At 42.8% G+C, this 13,865-nt stretch overlaps 1 protein-coding gene across 5 annotated transcripts in view; it reads left to right on the forward strand.

Moving 5' to 3' along the window:
* The window catches only part of MARF1 (meiosis regulator and mRNA stability factor 1), a 35,227-nt gene that overhangs the window by 8,509 nt on the left and 12,853 nt on the right, over positions 1-13,865 (forward strand). For all 5 annotated transcript variants that reach the window (XM_083153296.1, XM_083153298.1, XM_083153301.1 and 2 more), the window contains exons 8-17: positions 279-707; positions 1,004-1,182; positions 3,772-3,933; positions 4,014-4,197; positions 4,897-5,075; positions 5,202-5,282; positions 5,537-5,773; positions 9,390-9,509; positions 12,731-12,906; positions 13,119-13,339. In XM_083153296.1, the coding sequence (XP_083009422.1) occupies positions 279-707; positions 1,004-1,182; positions 3,772-3,933; positions 4,014-4,197; positions 4,897-5,075; positions 5,202-5,282; positions 5,537-5,773; positions 9,390-9,509; positions 12,731-12,906; positions 13,119-13,339 (1,968 nt within the window). The remainder of the gene's footprint in view (positions 1-278; positions 708-1,003; positions 1,183-3,771; positions 3,934-4,013; positions 4,198-4,896; positions 5,076-5,201; positions 5,283-5,536; positions 5,774-9,389; positions 9,510-12,730; positions 12,907-13,118; positions 13,340-13,865) is intronic.

A 13,865-nucleotide genomic window follows, 5' to 3' on the forward strand; every position in this document is an offset into this window, starting at 1 on the left:
TAACACTCCAGATGTTTTTTAAACTACACATCCCAGCATGCTCTGCGTCAGATTTAGCATGGCCAAAAAAGCAGAACTGAAGCAGATCATGCTGGGATGTGTAGTTAATAAACATATGGAGTGTCAAGGTTAGCCATCAAGGCACTAGTATAGCGTTCATTGGTCTTGAATAAGGCCTGTAGGTCCCATAGCACTACCACGCATGCATCACCCCTACTAGTTTATGTTCAAGCGCCTGATTTTATTTATTTATTTTCTTGTTCTTCCTACACTTGCAGCAGTGCCATACTCTCTTATATGTTTATAACCTGCCAACAAACAGAGATGCAAAAAGTATCAGCAACCGCCTTCGACGCCTTTCCGATAACTGTGGCGGGAAAGTGATGAGCCTTTCGGGCAGCAGCGCCATTCTCCGCTTTATCAATCAGGAAAGTGCAGAGCGGGCACAAAAGCGCATGGAGAATGAAGACGTGTTTGGCAACCGGATCATAGTTTCCTTTGCACCTAAAAATCGAGAGGTTACGGACACAAAGAACACAAACTGCACCAGTGGGGACAAATCAAAGTCTCCCAAAAAAGTGAACAAGAACACCAAACTGTGCCTTGCAGCTAAAGAGCAGTGTGACCAGTCACCCAATGCCAAAGGTGCTGCAAGCAAGGCTGCTCACAGCTCCGCTATCAAAAACTCAAACGTGAAAAGTCTACAGGTAAACTAAACTTTACTATTCGCATTTTAATATTCTAATATGGGATGAGAAGGATACAAGTGTTCACAGAAACTGAGTCTTAAACCAGCAGACAAAGCGCCTGTTCCACTTACAGGTCGCAGAGTTTACAACACCGATCATATAGCACACACTGCCTTTTCTAGAACATTAAGGTGGTCTCTGTAATGGATATGTTTTTACCATCTACCCCCCCCCCCCCTGTTCTCAATCTTATCAGATTGACTACTACAGTAATTTAATAGCACTTCTAACTTTTGTCACCCTTCTTATTCCAGGAGCTGTGCCAAATGCAGTCTGAAGCCAGTAATAGGGTAAATTCCAAACCTCAAGATAAAGACAAAAAGAAAACTGGAGATAAAATGAATTCTGTCAGTCAAAGCAACTCTAATGTTTACAGTCAGGTGTCAACAAAGAATGTTCGCACAGAAGAAATTGTTTTAAAAAATATTCAAAGGTATGTTGTACTACACGATGCTGGACTATAATTGCAGTTTTTGCCTGAGCTTACATATTCACTCTTAAGCTAACCTTAACCCTTTGATTCTCAACATCAGTGAGATGTTCAAAATATCCGCTAAAAATGCCAGCGTCACTTAAATTTGTTTTATAAATTCAAATAATTGTGTTAAAAAAAATACTGTGTATATAAGGTAAACATTACAGGTCAATTTTCACACCTATTTTGAGACATTAACTTGGTACTCAAGTTAATCATAAGCGCTTATGTAGTAATCCATATGTTCAGTTATGAGGTGGTTGGGGGGGGGGGGGGGCAGGACTGTATTTACCCGGTTTTTAAAACGGGATTTTATTGGCTATCCAGCTGTCACATGTTTTACAGCAAAAACATGTGACCGCATATAGCCAATAAGATCCGGTTTTTAAAACCGGGTTAATCCGGACCTGCACATCTCTAGTTTATATTGTTCACACTATGCTATTTTAGCAGGGTGCCACCCCGAATAATAATAATTTTATTATTATTATTATTATTATTATTATTATTATAATATATAATAATTTTTTTTTTCACGAACCCAAGCCACCTCCAGCGTTCCACAACTGGGAACCACTGATGTATGCTCTGACCTATAGTAAGCACTGGACATTATAAAAGGATATGACAAAGTAGTGTTATGCACTCAGTCTGCAAACAATTATTAAGGAAATGGTGTATGAAAGCGTTAGAACTAATTTCACTTTTGTGGATTCTTTGCTGACCGAAATGTTTAAATCTATGGGGATGTTGAATTAAGCATCCACAATAGTCTCATTAGATACTCTATTTGATGAGCACAGCCAGAGAAAGTGTATACTCTGCACAGGCGCTGGTACGGTACATCATCAATAAGGAATGGTAGGAAAGTCAGTCTTCTACCTGAATACTACAAGGCAAGAAGCGGTTTGAGGAAGAGACCTACTAAAATAGGGTAGAGGTGCTAAAGTGGGTGCAGCTGTAGCTAGCATTTTTTTGCTATAACTAAAATTCCCCTTGACTATTAGTGCTTTTGTCGACCCCAATTTTTCCATGATTCCTGGTAACTTAACAGCTTATTCTACAGGAGCTATGGCCTCCCTCATCAAGACCGGTTTCTTCTTGGTCCATTTATGTCACTGAAATGCACAACTAATGTCCCTTTCTCACTGCAGGTCTTAAACGGTATATTGACGTTTTTATCCCCCTTTCTAAACGTTTAAGGCTGCAGTGGGAAAGTGGCAGAGTTGATTTACCGGTTAAAGTTAACCGGTATTTCAACCCGTTTCCAAAGAAGAGTCCTACACGTTTCCGAGCCGTTTTCTATGCAGTGAGAATGGCTCTGAAATGTTATTTAAGATCCTACACTAGTCTTCCCCCCCCTCCCCTGATACCTGTCCTGCCCCACCTCTTCCCCCCCCCCCCCCCCCCCCCCGGTACCTTGCAGCGGGCATTCAAGGGCTAGTCTGCAGGTCCCAGACTGAATGCTGAAAGCATCATGCAGGAGGGGGCACTGGGGATCCGGGCAGCGTGGTCCGTGCTCAGGAGGAAGGTCCATTAGGAGATTGTCATTTCATCGGCGGGGGTCCCTGCCGTGAATGGGAAATAGCGGGCCTGAAAATTACATATGTTCATATCTAATGAGCCGCTAATTATGCGCATATTTAACGAATGGCTCCGCTATTTCCAATTCGCGGCAGGGACCCCCGCCGATGTAATGACAATCTCCTAATGGAGCTTCTTCTGCTTCCCACTCCTGAGCACGGACCGCGCTGTCTTTGCACCAGCCTCCTCCTGCATGATGCTTTCAGCAATTAGTCTGGGACCTGCCGACTAGGAGCAGGTACGGGGGGGAGCAGCATTAAGGTCATGGTAAAGTAATTTAAATGGAATCTGCTCTCAGATCAAGGAATAACAAACCTGGTAATAAACACTTGCAAGTAAGGAAGAGAAACTCTCCTACATAAGAGTGTGATATTTTATTACATGGTAAAGCCAGCTAATATTTAGTATGGGGTGCATTTTGCTATCTTTTTGAATGGAATAAATATATTCTTTTCCACTTTTAAGACTGCATGATGCACCATTACATTTGAGGGTGTTACTGATCGAACTAATTTTACTAATCCTCTTGTGATTCCTTGACTAGACCGTTTAAGTTTTTATAGGGCTATCTACCACTTCAAGTGGCTGAGAGATGGTGATCTCTAGAAGAGTGTATATGGGTTGTTCAGTTTTGGCGACCTACGCTAGCAGTGATCCACTCCCTTCTTTCATTCTGGGCAGAGTGCTGTTTAGAGTCCATTAAATGATCTGAATCTTTGAGGTTCAATGTTCGTGCCAAAGGATGCCAATTCTTCTGAGGAATGGCCATCCACATCCAATAAGACAGTTTTCAGATTGGGTGGGTATGTAGTATTCATTCCTAGGGATAAAACTGGGCCAATCCCCTTGTGTTTGAAATCTGAGCCTGAACCTTAAAGGAAGAAAGTGTCAGTCTTGTAGGTTTAATTGTGGTGTGTTTTTTTTATTTTATTTTTTATTTTATTTTTATTTTGTGCATTCTAGGTATGAGGAACGCAGCAATGAGCGGGTTTCCCAATCTCCTATTGAGAAACGTGATAAGGAGGAGACCTCTTTTCAAATAAGTAACCCATCTGCCTTCAGCAAACTTGCAGGATCTAGACAACTTAGTCCTCTTCGGTCATCTCAGAGTGGATGGTCTTCTAGGTAAAACCTATTCTTTATGTTCATATAAGAGAGGATTTAAACTTTTGCTGTTGTTTGACGCCCATTTATTATTCTTCAAGAAATGCCACTGTGAGTCTATCGAACGGATCTTCTCCCCTGCCAACCAATGAAAATGGTGCTCCTGATTTGTCCATTGATCCATTTGCAAATGGTGCTGATATTCAGATTGCTAATCTGGATTATAGGAGGTCTAGAAAGGAGCTTCAACAAACCTTACGGGAAATATTTTCCAGACATGGGAAGGTACATATTTTTATTTCTAGAACTTTCTTTCCTTGTTTGAAGTAATAAATCGTAGGGTATGTGCCATGGGTCAAAGTCTTTCTGTGTTTACACAGCACGGTTTCATCTGTGATTGGCTAGCCGCTGTCAACACTGCTTGAGGCTGGAAACCCATGTCTCTGGTAAAATGTTCCATGCCTATCACTGGACCATGGCTGGATGGACAGTGGTGTTGTCACTGAAGGTTGCTCGATCTGCAGTAGCCTTGTGCCTACTGCATACTGCTCCATACGCCTTTCAAAAAATCCCTGGTATCTCCCTGGTTCTGGCAGCACCTTTGTTCCCCGGAAGATTTTATCTGTCGGCCGTCTTCTCAGTGATGCCTTTCAACTGGGCCCTCACATGTTGGTCTCAATTTCTCCTCTTCCATGCTGATGGTGCTGTGTTTAGGAGTGTTTATTTTTTTATTTATTTTTTTCGGGGATAAAACTTTTTTTTTTAATTTGAACCAGGAAATAGGGATCCTGATCTTGGACTGGGATGTGCCTCTTGATAACAAGGATGATATTTATTATCTGGTTAGTTTAGTGACCAGGCTCCTTGAATCTTACTCATCTATCTATTGATTGCCTATATTTGTATTGAACGACAAGTAAAGGATTTAGCAAAGTACCGAAAATAAATTCCCTGTATGGTCTAATTATTTCTATTTTATTTTAGATAAAACATGTTGAGCTCAGCCCTCACACAGATTATCAACTAAAGGCCACCATTCAGATGGAGAACCTCCAAGAAGCAATTTGCGCAGTCAACAATCTACATAGGTATAAGATTGGAAGCAAAAGAATCCAAGTGTCTCTGGCCACAGGGGCAGCAAATAAGTCCCTCTCTCTACTCAGGTATGTTTCACAATGCTTGCCCTTTTCACAATATTTCACTACTCAGTAATAGCAGCATGCAGCCGGATCTGTGATCCTATTCCCGGCTTTGAAACTAATAAAATATATTCTTTCTTTCCCGAACAGCTTTGGCACCATTTCTATTCTTCAAGATGCTCCAGCTTGCTGTTTACCTTTGTTTAAACTTACAGAAATCTATGAGAAAAAGTAGGTGGTGGTCTCTAGTCTCTTCCTGTCCTCAATTGTTGAAGACCATTTTGCATGCGTGTTGTACGCAACGTACATCAACTGTTTTCAGATACCAGATTATTCCAAGCAGAGTTAGCACAGTAATGTGTGTCAAATCTGGCTAGGCTTGTTAGTATTCCTGTGCCAACTGTCTTACTAATTATCTGCTAGATATGTATAGATATCAGAATGAGTAATTGTCCTACTAAGCCGCTATTCTCCTGTGTTTTTAGGTTTGGACACAAGCTGATTGTGTCAGATCTGTACAGGTTAACAGACACTGTCACTATCCGTGACCAGGGGAATGGTAGGTTAGTGTGTCTGTTGCCAAGCTTCCAGACAAGGCAAAGTCCACTTGGGTCTTCCCAGTCACATGATGGCTCCTCAACAACTTGTAGTCCTGTGGTGTTTGAAGAGTTGGAGTATCATGAGCCTGTCTGTAGGCAGCACTGCATCAATAAGAAATTAAGGTACACTTCGCTCACCGTTACCTTACTCACATGTTCAACTATATAGAAGTGTGGGTATTTTTTAATTTGGTACTTGTTTCCTAGCACGGCCACAATCGCGGGCATCGGGTGTAATTTTTAGTGGTCTGCGACGCGACCGACGTGATGCCCCCGATTTTCCCATTGAAATGCATTGAAAAAAGTCAAAATCGCGTCGGTCGCGGCTAAAAAAAGGCTTAAATGGTCCAGACGCGATGCCCCCGATTTCCCATAGGAAACAATGTTAAATGCCTCAATTTCACCAAATCATCATAGGGAACAATGGTAAATGGGCCAAAAACACCCCTGAACAGTGAAATGTCCCCCCAAAAGTAGTTTACGCCACCCCACGATCAACACTAACCCGAAGCGTGGCGAGCCCACGAGGGGCGGCGGTACGCGTCCTCCGACCTTTTCATACCACCACTATCCACGTCGGCGTGGAGTTGAGAATAGAATAGTGTACCGAGCCCGAAGCGTGGCGAGGGGACGCGGATACCTTCACAGGTAAACGCGTCCCTTCGCGGGCTTCACAGGTATCCGCGTCCCCTCGCTGCGCTCGCCACGCTTCGGGTTCGGTGGCTCGCTGCGCTCGCCACACTATTCTATTCTCAACTCCACGCCGACGTGGATAGTGGGGGTATGAAAAGGTCAGAGGACGCGTACCGCCGCCCCTCGCGGGCTCGCTGCGCTCTCCACGCTTCGGGTTCGCGTTGATCGTGGGGTGGCGTAAACTACTTTTGGGGGGTCATTTCACTGTTCAGGGGTGTTTTGGGGGGTTTATGGCCCATTTACCATTGTTCCCTATGATGATTTGGGTAAATTGAGCCTTTTAACATTGTTTCCTATGGGAAATCGGGGGCATCGCGGGTAAATTGAGGCATTTAACATTGTTCCCTATGGGAAATCGGTACCATCGCACCCGTTTTTTTTTTTTTTTTGTTTGTTTTTTTAGTGCATGCGATGCCCCCGATTTTTTCCTCACGATGCACACGATCATGATCGTTGTGGCCGTGCTAGGAAACAAGTACCTTTAACTTTTTTTATTTATTTTTTTTATTAAAATTGAAAACCCAGTAATAAAACAAGACTATTTAACATAAATAAGCTTATAATGTATACGCAGGGCTTCGGAGTCGAGGAGTCTGAGGAAATTTCGAGTACCCGGAGTCGGCAAACAATGCACCGACTCCGAAAATTATAATTAATGACTTCTCTACTGTAAAAATAAAGACCAATGCATGCAGTGCCTCACGTAACCGCAAAACGAACACTTTAAGTGACCATGAAAAAGCATGCTTTTCATGTGCTTCACTATATGGCACGCAACGCACAATTCGGAGCACCAATACTTATAAATGTATTCTCCCTTGTAGTTTACAACATATTTCCAACGTTCAATAAGGTTTTCAATACCTCGTTGGTAGAAATCACCTGGTGGAGACTCAAAAAATTAATTCAACCAAGCTCTCCCACCATACGCACAACATCTTTTTACGCGGATGAAGATCTTGTTGCATGCGCGGGGTCGTTTGTTTACCTTGGCTAAGTCATTCCTTACGCTAGTTCATATTGATGTACAGGCACCATTTTTCGTCGCCAGTAACGATTCGGTAAAGAAATCGTTCCTTGTGTCCATGAATTGAACAGTGACGAGCAAGCAAACCAGCGGAGATTGTGGCTCGTTGGTTTTTGTTGTCACAAAGCATGCGGAACTCATGCTCCACACTTCTGAACCTTTCCTATTGAGTGAAGATTCTTCTCTATAGCTAGAAGAGCTTAGAAGGACTTGATGGAACAGCTTCTTGGATTCAACTGTTAGTGTTTATATTTATTTTAAAACCTGCTTGCCTGCTTGTCTGTATGAGGGTAGACATGTGTACATGTTTCTGGAAGAAACTGTCTATCCTAGGTTTTTAAGTGTGGTGCAAGGAATGTATCAAATACATTCGCATATTAATACAGAGGAGTCTGAGTTGGGGTCAGAAGTGCGAGGGGTCGGAGTCGGAACATTTATCTATCGACTCCACAGCCCTGTGTATAAGGGAATTGAAGTTTCAGGTACATATGTAGCCCCTGCCATCCTTGGCCAGGGCTCGCCAGACCATCCCCACTGGAGAGCGCTGGCGGACAGGGGCTACACTGAATCTATCGGCGGGGATGCTGTGTGTCCCTGCCTGTCTCCGCTTCAGGGAGACAGGCATGTTAGGATGGCAGCGAGGGGTACCTGCGGCGACTGAGGGGGAGGTGGCGGGGACCGGAGGCAGGCTCCGTTTCCAGGGGGCACGCGAGCGTCTCGCGCGTGCCCCCTGGTGGGATGGCGGGGGCTGGCGATAGAATCGCCAGCCCCTGCAAAGATGGGCTGAGCTCCATCTGTAAAGTGCTTAATATTGTTTATTAATCCAGCCAGTCTACATGGGGTAGTAAGTATTTAGTGGACTATCTATTTCAGTCATACTGCCATGCTATTCTGTTTGATCATAAAGCAAACACTTGTAACTTCTGTATAAATAGGTTAGAAGGGCTGTAATTGTAGCTATGAAACTTCCTGTTTGTAGAGGTCCCTCTTTTCAGGCTACGCTTTGTGGCTTGGGGGAAAGTCTTCGATTTAGGGAGGGAATTCCAAAAAATTCTGTTTAATAAGTGTGGCTAATAGAGAACAGAGGGGCACATTGGGATATTTTGTGACGCAAGTGAAAAAATGTATGGTGCCGTCTTATTTATGATTTTGCATACTAATATTATGTTGTATTTGAGAAAAATCTAGGCAAAATCTAGGCAATCTGTAATTACAGAGTTAGCGCAACCTTAGAGAAAACTGGTGCTAAAACTGTCTTGCTGCTACCTTTACAATATCTAAGCTGATCTTCATTTACACCCTGATCATTGATCTGGGTTAACGGTCTCACTGGTGGCCTATTTAATTCACCTCAAAAAGCTGCAGAATGCACTGGGATATCAGGTATTTTGTTTCAACTGCCTCCTGCAGACAAATCAAGATCCTCTGAGAACAGGGCTGTTTTGTAATTTATTTATTTTTTTGAGCGTCAAACATTGAATCCCTTTTCTTTTTTCCCAGCTTTCTGGGAGAACCTATTAATTTTGCAGATGTGGTGGTCTTATAGTAAAGTTATCTCCTTGTGTACCAAATCCGTAGACCACGCAGCAAAATTTTTATCACTGCCTTTATGTAATATGTAAGGAAGCATTTCGGGCTGTAACAAGGATGTTATGGGAATTTAGACTGCCTCCACAAGGTAGCACAATTTTCTACACTCCCTGGGGGACAGTCTCTCCATGCAGGAGTAATTCTTCACTCCTTGTGAATTACACAGTCTTCAAAATTGCTTATTATGACTGTAGCTTAAAACCAGTCTGGGCTTCTATAGAAGTATACTCGAGGCCTGGCACTACAGGAAACTACTAGGTAAGATGAGTCTCCTCTTGCAGCACCTACAGAAGCTACTCCATATTAAAGTAGTATTCACAAACCACCCTTATAGGAGATTATCGAATATCCTTCTTAGAACTCTTTCGTACCTTTTTACTGTAACTTGTATGTAACCTAACTGTTTTTGCAATTTTGTTTCTATTTCAGTACACATGATTTTGACCCAGACTCTTACATAATCCCATATGTCATCCAGTCTTTGAAAATCTTTGCTCCTCAAGTTCACAGCCTCTTGCAGACACACGAGGGCACAGTTCCTCTTTTAAGGCAAGTGCTCTGTTCTGTTTTTCTGATCCTGATCTTTAGAGAAGTATGTACAGACCCAATATTCAGTGGGGTGTTTTCAGTGTCCCCTTCAATGCCGCATAAGTGTATGTTGTAAAAGGAAGGTAGTCTTCCTGATGGTTGTAAATGTGTTTAGTAGACACTGAAAAACAATAAAATGACAGGTGGATAGGAAGGTAGGGAAAGAACAGGGAGGTACGGTATTATTATTATTATTATTATTATTATTATTATTATTATTATTATTATTATTATATTTTTTTTTTTTTTTTTAAGACCCCATACACTACGCGAATCTCCTTGAGCTGCCCGGGACCGCCCTGAGTGGCAGGATCACTTGCAATTATATTGTATGCGGTTCTTTCACATATGATATGTTATCCCAGTCATGCCTGCCTGGCATGGATGTGATCCTAAAGATCGCAACTGCAGCCGATGCGATGCACAGGCTCCAGTGCGATGCGCACGGGACCGAATCACACTGGACCTGCTTTCAAATGCATGTGGTTTGGATACTTTATGCGATTGATTGCTGCAATTGTAAAAAATAAAGCAGCCAGAATTTACTCTGCACAGAAACAATATGGCTCAACCAAATGTAACGCTCCCTGCACATGTTACATCTGCCACACTTGCAGTCCACATAGTTTTGTCCATTCGAGAGATTTTGCTCTTACAAGTGAACCGGAATCAGGACCTTTTTTCTAAGGGCAGTTTTCAATGAGGCCAATTCGCCATGTTTCATGGCGAATTTGTGCTTTTTTCACTTTGGAAGGTGACTTTTTTTTTTTTTTTTTTTGTGTCAGAAAGTGAATCACCTTATTCAACGTGCACTTTTCGCCGACGGTGAACAGTGAATGAGGGACAATTAACCGATACACTCCGCAACTCTCTGTGGTTTTTCAATGTGATTCGCTGTGAGTGTATTCAATTAAAAAGATGGTGAATTGCTTTCTAAGTAATTTTCGCCGTGTGTCACCGTGTAGCAATCGCCAAATCTTCATGATGAAGTGGAATGTGAACTTTTAAAATGTTTTTTTTTTTTTATTTGGTGTAAAGAAAATCAGGAATTTTTATTCTGTGAAGGGGCATGCTATTTTTATTCATGTGCTTACAGCACATGAATATATATTTAATTGAAAAAATATATATATATATTTTTTTACACATAGCAGCCAGCAGGGGGCCGGGAGCCAAGAGCCGCTCATTACATATTCATATATTCACTGCTCCCGGGGAGCCCCCCACCACATACGTTCTGGGGCAGACAGGGAGACTTCCATCTCCGTGCCTGCCGCCGTCCTCAGGCCGTCTGCCGCAGGGGTTCACATTCGCCGTCAGGGGCAGCGAGATCCTGCCTCATTGCATAGTGTCAGTGAGGGCAGCCCTCGAACACGGCGCGATTTGGGTCATTGAATACTGCCCTTAGAGGGCGTCCGCCGCAGGGGTTCACATTCACAGTCAGGGGCAGAGAGCCCCTGCCTCATTGAATAGTGTCAGTGAGGGCAGCCCTCCGGAACATGGCGCGATTTGGGTCATTGAATACTGCCCTTAGAAGGGGGTACAGCAGGCATGTCCAAACCAACCAGCCTCAAGAAATGGTGTACAAGATAGAATAGAATGGTAGTGCTCCGCTCCTTAATGAGTATTGTAATAAAGACGGACAATGGAGTGTATTGGGTAAGGACTTGAAATAAGACAATGGATAAGGATACCATACTAGGCACATTAAAGCACCTAAAGCATTACCAGTTGCATCACCCACCTGCGAGCAATAAAGCATCCATGGTCGCGGGACCAACAATACCCTTCATCCTACCCGGAAGTGAGCGGCATAACCACATCAAGACTGACTAGGTGGACCTGTGTGAGCGACGCGGATGGCTGGTGATGTGAAAGGCGCAGCCCGCACTGATCTTTAGACTGCCCACGTCCTCCTACAGCGGTGGTCGACACTGGCAGCAGGGGTCCACTCCGGCAGCCTGGGCTGTCACGCTTACTCACCCGGGGTGACACGCGGTGGGTCCAGACCCGCCACCACCTTCGTACTCTCCGGGAACCCTTCCCACACTGCCCCCACATCAGTTTGCAGCCATAGACTTCCTCCCTGTGTACTGCGCCGCGGTCGGACCAGTGTGTGTGTGTGCGCACATTACCACTGAACACCCGTATTCTGCCTGGACACGAACCTTCTTTTCTCTACAGTCCCCGACCAACCACCCCCATTTTTTTTTTTTATTGCATCGAGAGACTGCATCCCTACCTACCTAACCTATCACCATACAGTGCGGCACAGACCGATCCCCGTTGGTCGACCTCACATCTGTATTATTCTATCGTATCATTATGTAATTTTTGCATCACAATTTATGTCTAATGCGGTGTTTCTAATCATTGTAACTGTATGATCCATTTTCTTATGTTGAATAAATTTCTATCCCTTACCCAATACACCCTATAATCAGTCTTTATTACAATACTCATTGTGGAGTGCAGCACTACTATTCTATAATGCAGGATGGTCACTGAGTACTTTAAGTAAACTTACACCAGATTAGATTGTCACTAATGGGTCCAAAATTCCTAAAGATTGTATTAGAGATGCTTATATATGAACCCAATCCTTTAGCTTAAACATTTTGCTGACTAAGCTTTTGTAAAAATGATCACAGCTGGGAAATATTTCTAAGCCCTTTATAGACTAATGCCGAGGTCCCCAAATGCTCGAGGCACCCTAATGCTGGATACACACCTAAATATTTATCTGTCTGGTGACAACAAAAATCTGGAAAGGTATGAGAGCAAATGACAATTCAAAATTTGTTCCCAAATGCTGGAAAACTGACACTGGTCGGTCAAATTGATTAAATTTGTATTTTACAAATGTATCTAAGCAATTGTTTTGTCAGTTTTCCAGCATTTGGGAGCAAATGTATATTGTCATATACTTTCAGACATTACCAGATTTTTGTTCCCATTGGACAGAGAAAACCTGTAGGTGTGTATCCAGCATAAGTGTCCTGCAATTTGATTAACCATCTGTGCTAAGCCACCTCTACCATTTGGGGTACCTTGCAGATGGTATTTGGGAGCCTCTGGACTAATATATTAAAAATAAGTCCAAGTATGAATTGGAACACCACACAAACACACTTTATTCATTGGTGTATGTGTTTTATTTATTTTTCTAATGTTTGTTGCAGCTTTCCTGATTGTTATGCAGCAGAATTCAGTGCTTTGCATGAAGTGGATGAGTCGCAAGGAGGTGTGCCACTGGAGCATTTGATCACTTGTGTTCCAGGGGTTAATATTGCAACTGCACAAAATGGCATAAAGGTTGTGAAGTGGATACACAACAAGCCACCACCTCCAAATTCTGGTTAGTTTTATTAGGCATGACCTCTTCTATTCGTATCTCCTTCTCCAACTAGAATAACATAAATAATATAACATAACATGGACTGGTTGCAGAACACTCTAGTTAAATAGTTTGTCAGTAACTGGGCAGTTTCTTGTGTTAGTGTCTCCTGTCCTGCATCTTTTAAATGACTAACCGTACAAGTACATTTGGTAACAATTTGGTCTTTCTAGATCCCTGGATGTTGCGGTCCAAAAGTCCTGTTGGTAATCCTCAGCTGATACAGTTCAGCCGAGAAGTCATCGATCTACTAAAAAATCAGCCATCATGCATTATGCCCGTTACAAAATTCATTCCGATGTATCATCATCATTTTGCAAAGCAATGCCGTGTCTCTGATTACGGGTACTCTAAACTACTGGAGCTTCTAGAGGCTGTGCCACATGTTCTGCAGGTATGTGCCTGGTAGAAAATAACATCCGTTGTGGCTTTTTCTTTCTCTGTGCTTTTAAGTGTAGTCCTTGTTTATTATGTGTTAAACACAAACTTATTTTGGAACCTTGGTTTGATTTCAGTAAACCCAAATATTTTTGGTGAAATATAGGCTGGTTTTAACAGCTAACCAGGCTCAACATGTGACGTTTAGTGTAAAACTCAATGCTTGTAAACTAGCAAGGTGGGGGAGCTTGAAGATGTGGTATAGCTCACAGACCAGGTGTAGGTAGACCCTAATTATAGTAAAGCATACACTCGCTCAGTCTCTCTGCTTTGTAAATTTTTGGGCAAGGTGTCTCACTTGGCGCACTTGACTGTTACCACTCAGTCCACATGGATGGTAAAGCGTAAAATATCTTTTTTTTTTTTTTTTTTCTTCAGGTATACATTTGCTTTTGTCAGTATTGACACAGACATTGTCTATAAGTAAGGCATTCCCAACCACGGTCCTCAAGGCACACTAACAGTGCAGGTTTTAGTCCTAT

Source organism: Crinia signifera, chromosome 7, assembly GCF_055691185.1.
Source record: "Crinia signifera chromosome 7, ASM5569118v1, whole genome shotgun sequence".
Classification (NCBI taxonomy): Eukaryota; Metazoa; Chordata; class Amphibia; order Anura; family Myobatrachidae; genus Crinia; species Crinia signifera.